Genomic DNA, 7,509 nt, shown 5'->3' with positions numbered 1-7,509 from the left:
GAAAACTGATGGAGGAGTGAAACAGGCTGGGAAACTGCTTTGGAGAAGTTGATTTGAGTGGGTTTGTGCATCTCTATGCATTCACTCCCATGCAGACAAGCTGTCTGGACAGGCAGCATATGGGTGTTTGGCTCTAAATGTGACTGTCTCCAAACCATTGGATTTTCACCCCTTCACTCCCCATTCCAGCTGCCTTGCTTCTTCAGGGGTCATTAACTGGTCCGTACAGTTGATTGCAAGGTGAAGCATCCTCTGAGGCCAGATGCGCCTGTGGCTGTCAGGTAGCTGGAGAAGTCAGTTTAGAAAAGTGGCTGTTTGCCTGGGTTGCATGAGCAAGTGGGGCTGCTGCTTCTGGGACTGCAGCGCTAGGGGAAAACAGAACAAGCTGCAGCCGAGTTAATAGAGAGGCTAGATAATGAGGTGACCCAGGCAATATCACTTTCATCCTTGCTCTGCCCCATGTGATCGCAGAGCAGGAGTTCGCATTGCTCTGATTGGCAGCTCAAAGTGCTGCGCATAAGCAGATTAGGGCTATCAAAGGGCCCTGCGATAAGCTCGTTTTCACTAACTATTTTTGGGCTTGCCATTATGCAAAGAGCATTAAAAGGGGGAAGAAAGACATTTCCGTTAGCACCGTCTGTCTGGGATTTACTAGCTATGTGGGGTGAGCAGTTGGCAAAGGCAGCCAGCCTTCCCTGCGGGGAGGGTGCCAGCACGCACAGCAGCCAAGAGCCTGAGATGGCCATTAGGAAGGAAGCTCAGGCAGGGAAGAGCAGCTCTGCTCACTATTGGAACGACCTTCTCTTTGAGGAAAACTCGGCTTCATTAACATATCAGTCGCAGGGATTCCTCCACCTCGTTAAGTGAGCTAATGGTGTCTTAGTGCTGCACGATAGACAGGTATGAAAATGGAGAGAGGTTCAGATCATGCAGTGATAAATATTTGAACATTGAGAACAAATTCTGAGTGTGGAGATTTGTATACCTATTTCGGATAGCTTTTGTATTGATAGACAAAGGTTGAAGCAACTCTCCTGCCACTTAAATTAATTCCATCAGTGGATGCTCTTATCCTTGAACACACTTAATCGGAGACAGCTCCATGCATAAATGAGTCCTTCAGAGTCTCACAACAGTCCAAGTAAGAGAAACCTTTGCTTCGTGGACTCTTCAAGGCAGACATCTTCCCATGACCTATTCCACATGCTGTCTGGGGATTTCATACCAGTCTGTTTTTAAGGCTGTCACTTCACTGGCCAGTGGAGCAGTAGCTGACTGGTTCTGGCATCTCTTTAGTAAGAGAGATGTGGACAGGTTGGAAGAGATTTGGCCAAAAGCCACAGGAATACCTTGGTTTGACAAGTGAAACCCTCCTTACATTGAGGGACCTAAGAGTTCTTCAATTTATCCAAGAAGTGACTGAGTCTTGGTTTACACGCTCCTACCTGAGATGGCACTCTGTCTGTGAGAAGAGTCCTTGGCAGTTACTGAGCTATTCAGTGATGGTGGCAAACCACTGGCTGAACAGTCCCAGGGCAGAGTGGATTCTTGGGTACTGGGGGTCTCAACGTCAAGTTTTCTTTCAGAAAGCTCTGCTTTAGCTCAGCAGAAGTGTGCACAATGCATGACTTCGAGGCAGAAATTCTTTGGTCTGCACTTAACAACACCTCACATTAGATAGTTGGATCAGTCCCCTGTGGCCTTAGAACTTACTAATCTATAAAGACTGTTGCTCCCAGCTTCAAATTGGGCTCCTTTCTGCACTCTTCCATCTGGTTGCCCCGAGAAAGGCTTTTAGATCTTGGAGGTTGACATATTCAGGTGGGACACAAACTGCAGGAGCAGTCAGACTCCTGCTTTCCAAAGAGCCTGTCTTCAGGCTCTATTCCTGGCCCTGACAAACCAGTCAAGGGTAAGGTAGGAGGCACATCATCACTAATGAGTCACTAATGGGCTGGAGAAGGACGTCTGTATTGCTGCTGCTGCGCTTTTCTTGTGACATCCCTGCTCAGGAGTGGTAGGGATGCTTGTCTGGGAAGGCCAGAGGGATGCAGTGCCCCTTTGCACCCTTCCAGCAGCACAGCTCGGACCCCATCTCCTGAGAAGAGAGCTGCCTTCTGGGCTGTCTTTCCTGCTACGCTGCTTGCTTAGTTGCTGGGCACTCCGCAAAAAAGTACAAACAGTGCTGCTTTGAGAGCCTGAGGAGCACGGGGGAGTTTTCCAGGAGTCTGCAGCGCCTCAGGCAAGCAGTATGATGCAGGAGAGGAGCATCTTCTCTGTGCCCATCAGGCCTCAGCATTAAAATGCTGTTCTCACTTGAAGGTGGGTCTTGAGGCTGCCTTTTCCCTAGCTTAAGGAGTAGGTGGGCTGGAAGGGTGCACAGGGCTGCTGTGGGCCAGCAGGGGAGGCCAGTGTGAGTAGCCTGGAGGCAGCAGAGGTTTGCACAGTGTGCATGTGGGTACATCTGCGTGTGTGGGTGCGTGCTGGCCACCCAGTCTGCTCTTTGCTGGCTCCAGGAGGGACACTTCAACTCCTTGTGCATTTTAAGTTGATCCTGCTCATGTTACCAAGTTTTATTTTGCTTTCTTTAAGTGTTAATCTGAGTTTTTGCCTTGAACATCATGTGTGTGACTCTTACCCAGTCAACAGCCAATGTTTGACCTGCCCACGCTGCCAGTCAAAGCTGCCTTTGGAGGAGGAGCTCACTGCTGCATCCCAAGGGATGCTGTGGAGGCCCAAAGCCAGAGCAAGTCTCTTCTGTGAAGGGAAAGGCTTGCCAAGCTCCTTGTGTCTCACCTGTCCTCTCCGAGGGGTGCCACCAGGCACTGTGTCTACCTTATGCCTTCCCCTGAATTCAGTCTTGCTGTTGCTTTGGTGCTGTATCTTCCTACTCTCTTCCCTGCCACTACTCTGCTGATTAACCAAAAGAGTGTGAGGATTCGTCTTCTACCCCTACTCCCTTCCAGTATACCAGATGGGAGGGCCGTTCCCGCTCTGCCTCCCTCACGTAGGCAACTGTTTGCTTCCACGCATTGCTTTGACTTCTCTTTCCTCCAGTGTAGCTCCCATAGCAGCAGCCTGACTCTGCTCAGGCATCATCTCTTCCAGCTCCTTCGCTGCCCACTCTCCCTCCATCTTTCCTCTCTCCAAGCACCCCAACTCAGGCATCAGGGATGGGCCCTGCTCTCCGAGCACAGAAGTGAGCACTAAGAATTACGTGCAGCCTGTGACTGCCCCTGCTAGCAAGTGGGCTTTGTTCCCAGCAAGCAGAGGTCACTGGTGGCGTTGGGAGGTCCAGCTGTCCCCAGCTTTCCCAAATTTACTCCCACTGCCATCCTATGCCAATAAAACCAAGGCACAGTGGTTGACTGCTTTAATTATCTGAGGTCCCTGCTGCCATCTAGGATAACGTAGGTTGTGTTTGCATTTGCACAGGCGATGAGCAAGCAGGCTTGTTCCTGTGTCCCTGGAAGGCTGTTTCTGATGGCTTCAAGGACTGCAGCATGGGGAAGGGCACCAGTCTTTTTTCAGGCGTTTCTAGGTTATGGTTGCAGTGAAGAATGGAAGCGGCCTTTCACCTGCCATGGCAAAGCAAGATACCTTGTACTTCGTTATTGCTTGGCCAGACAGCTTCCTAGCCTTAGAGCAACCGTGTGCATGTTTTTGGTGGTGGTGCCCTGCCCTCTCTGGTTAGGGCTCTTGCCTTCTGTGCAAGTACCCAGAGATGCCCCCATCTCCCTTGTGCCTTCCCCAACCAGGTGGGCTTCCTCCTTCCTCCAGGCTTCCACCCTCATGCGAAACATCCAAATGCAGCTCCCCTTCTCTGCGTGTGTGCTCTGCCAGCACAAGGCATGGCCTGGACAGCACAAACACCTCTGCAGGGTGGCTGTGCTGTTGTGTTAATAGAGGGCCCAGGATATGGTTGCAGCGTCCCTGGGCATTAAGGCCAAATGAGAGGAGGCTAGAGCTGCTGTCAGAGGGCTCCCATGCTGCCCAGGTCCTGGGAGAAGCAGAGCATGTGTCTGGTTTGCTCCTTTCTCCCACCTTGCAGAACTGCGGTTGCCATAGCCCTCAGTCATCTCTCCTTTCCCAGTCCTTCCCCCAGCCAGATTTGTTTCACTGCTCTTCCCCAGCAATGCCGTGTGGAGGGGACAGTTCCTCACCCTCATGAGAAGCATCTGCTGCGTAGATCCCATTTCTTCCCCCGTGGCCAGTTAACATTGCTGGGGCTTAGAAGTTAATGCAAACTGCAGGTGGTTTTTTTGCCCATGAGGGGGCAAGACCCGCCTACCTTCCCCTCCACAGCTCCATAGGCCGGGAGGCTATTGAGGCAGGTAACCAGTTTGGCAGGCACGAAGCAGTCAGTACCAGATAGCAGGCACACATGCAAAGCAGCACAATCATGTTATCTCCTATTTCCACATGGTGCCTGGCTCCCACCTGGGTCAGGGTGCTGCTCACAGCTGATGGTCGTGATTTCAAACCCTGCCTGGCCACACTCCAGCCAACCTCAGTCACCTGCTTTCCCTGCCCTCTGTTGTTTCCTCCACTTGTCTAGGAGCGGGTTTTTGCAAGCCTTCACACAATCTGGTGTGTGAGCTTCCCCTTCTGCCACTCTTGCCTTCTGTAGCTTCCTACCTCTTCTGGTTTCCATCTGCTTCGGATCTTCACTGAAAGCATCTTTCTTCTCCCTACCAGTCTCTCTCTCCTCCCCACCCCTTCCGTTACTGCCATTTGTTGTGTTTGGTAAAGTGAGCGTCCAGAACCGCTTTGGGAAGAGGTGTTCTCTGATGCAGAAAAGCGCTTCTGTCTCCATGCCGTTCATCAGGCTTTCAAATACAAATTGCCCCTAGTGCCATCTTTGATGATCTGCGAGGAAGGCAGGCGGTTATCCAGGAAGCTGCTGGCTGAATTTCCACATGTATCTTCATTGCTCAGTTGGCTGGGTAAAAGTTCCCTGTGCATTTTGGTTTGTCCTTCCACTCATTTCCCTTCATCTCCCCACTTCATTTATTTATCCCCAGCCCCCTCCGCCCCACCCCAAGAAGTCGAGTGTGTAAGCACCAGCTCCACTACCATCCGGGTAAGTTGGGTGCCACCGCCTGCCCAGAGCCGCAATGGGGTCATCACCCAGTACTCCATTGCGTACCAGGCAGTGGAAGGAGATGACAACACCAAGCATGTGGTGGATGGCATTGGACGGGAGTACTCCAGCTGGGAGATCAAGGACCTGGAGAAATGGACCGAGTACAAGGTGTGGGTAAGGGCTCACACCGATGTGGGGCCAGGACCGGAGAGCATCCCCGTGCACGTGCGCACTGATGAGGATGGTAGGTGTTACTGAACAGCTCCTTCAGCTACCGCCTTGGGGTAACCAGGACTCTCCTAGCTGAGTTGCTGGAAAAGGGAGGGAAAGGGGTAGGGATATTGGCCTGGGAGTGCTTTTCAAGCAGGACCAGAGGCTGCCAAGAGCAGAGCTTTGGTCCGCTGCTCCAGGGAGTGGGTTTCCACAGTTGCCCTGGAGTGGGGTGCGGGAATTGCTCTGTTGGCCCTTCCTCTGATACAATGGTTGCCTCCAAGCTGTGAGTCAGATCTCCTGGCGTGGTCCCACAAGGGTCCTGTGTGTGCTAGCAGTGCTTCCTGCGCCCATGAGGAGGCATTACACTGCTTTGCCATTTTGGCTTTCTAGTGTCTGGTGGTGGTGGTTCCACTTGACTGAAGGTAATGTAAGTTCTCTCAGCCAAAGGCTTCTCTCACGTTGTGAGATCAGGACTTAAAGTTTACTTGTTGACCTGAAATCCGGCAAACTAAAGAGGGGAAGAGAAATCCATTTGAAACTTGTAGATATCACAGGAAAGCTGCTTCCTGCCCTGGCTTCCAGGCAAGCCACAGCTTATATAAATCCGACTGGATACGACAGCTTTAAAGAGAAATTGCTTTGTATTAGCAGGGCTGTCAGTTATGTCATCATGACTTAAGCCATTTCCTTTGAAAGTGCCAGGGCTCAGGGTGACAGTAGGAGCTTCCATGGCTTCGTGCTGACCCCAGAAGCTGCAGATTTAATGGGAAAAGAAAGAGATGCAGCATCCAGGCAAGGAAAGGATGGTCTCTGTGTTGCCCAGTCAGCGTAGCAAATTGAAACCAGACATGTTACAGTTTCCCTAAATGGGCTGCCACTGTCCCCCACGTCTCCCTGGCTCTGGAAGTGGTGTGTGGGAATGCTGGCTGACTGCATTCCTGGGCTGGCAAACACATCTGTGTGTGTCCTGCTGCCTGTATTGTTTGCTTCGGTTCTCATTCAACAGAGCTGTAGCCCAGGGGAAGCTGCTACCCCAGAAATGTCGCAACAAGCTCTCTCAGTTAGTTTTCGGGCACTGTGGTTGGACATTCCAGCTTAGCTGTCAGGAGTGATTTCATATCCCTCCGACATGCTGATGCTCAATAGATACCCATGATGAAGGAATGAGAAATGCTAAACTGTGATCTGAAAACAAATTGAACTTTTCCCTTTTTTGGGTGTCAGACGCAGCACATGCTTCCCATAAGGGGTAGGACAGTGTTCCTTGAAACACTGTGGTCTGCTCACATTCACATCTTTTCATGTCCCTGCAACGTCCCCATATCATGTCCTGCCTAGGCCTCCCGCCTTCTCTTGCTGGCAGAGCTTGACACACAGCTTCTGTCTGGTTCTCAGGGAGGATCTTGTTTTTCGCTTGGACTCCCAACTGTGTGTGTGGGCAGGTGTCTTGCTAGGGCAGGAGAGCCCTGTGGCTTGTGCAAGGTCACTGCACTAAGTGAATTGTGGATTACAGCGTAGGCTGCTCCAGCCAGAAGGTGGTAACTATTCAAGCACAGCCCCCTCCATTCCCATACCTTGAGCTGGCCTCATGGTGCTAAAATGCTCTATTCCTCCTTTCTCTATTTTATTTAATTATCTACAATTAAGAAGGACATCTGGGGAAAATAATGAATTGCCCTGCGGCTTAAAAACTGTGCTTACCTGCTGGGTAGTTGTTTCTTCCCATCTAGTTGGTTGAAATAGCAATACTCATTATGTCTGCTTGTCAGCTATCCATCCCTAATTATCTAATACTGATTATTTCTTGCTGTGTTGAGAATTGGGGCATATGGGGTTCCAAACCCCTGGATTTTCCCAGGCAGTGGAGGATGGAAGGGGTCCTGCAGCAGGGGTGCTAGGATGGAGCCCAGGTCCATCACTGGGGTACCAGGCACTCGCATAGCAGCAGTACCCTCCGCAGGGATGCACACCTCTGCTCCCAGCTGCTTCAGCCGGAAGGAGCTTTCCAAGAGCAACGGAGAAGCTAATTTTTTAGCATTGACATTTTTGTCACAGTCAATGCAAGAGCAAAAAGTAATAACGAGGTAATTTTTCCAAATGGTAAATAGGGTATAAATACATTTTTAAACGGGCCTCACCTTGCAAGAAAATTGATATTTTCTGGGCAGTGTAATTTTTCATTTTATTATCAAAAAGCATTCAGCTAGCCG

At 50.8% G+C, this 7,509-nt stretch overlaps 1 protein-coding gene across 1 annotated transcript in view; it reads left to right on the top strand.

The window, feature by feature from the left end:
* Positions 1–7,509, top strand: part of PTPRF (protein tyrosine phosphatase receptor type F) — a 258,186-nt gene that overhangs the window by 186,315 nt on the left and 64,362 nt on the right. The window contains exon 11 of the mRNA XM_035893530.1: positions 5,025–5,330. Coding sequence (XP_035749423.1) covers positions 5,025–5,330 — 306 coding nt within the window. The remainder of the gene's footprint in view (positions 1–5,024; positions 5,331–7,509) is intronic.

The sequence above is a fragment of the Egretta garzetta genome, unplaced genomic scaffold, assembly GCF_000687185.1.
Source record: "Egretta garzetta isolate BGI_Z169 unplaced genomic scaffold, ASM68718v1 scaffold75, whole genome shotgun sequence".
NCBI lineage: Eukaryota > Metazoa > Chordata > Aves > Pelecaniformes > Ardeidae > Egretta > Egretta garzetta.
Note: the sequence above shows the minus strand (reverse complement) of the source record. Positions and strands in the feature narration are given on the sequence as shown.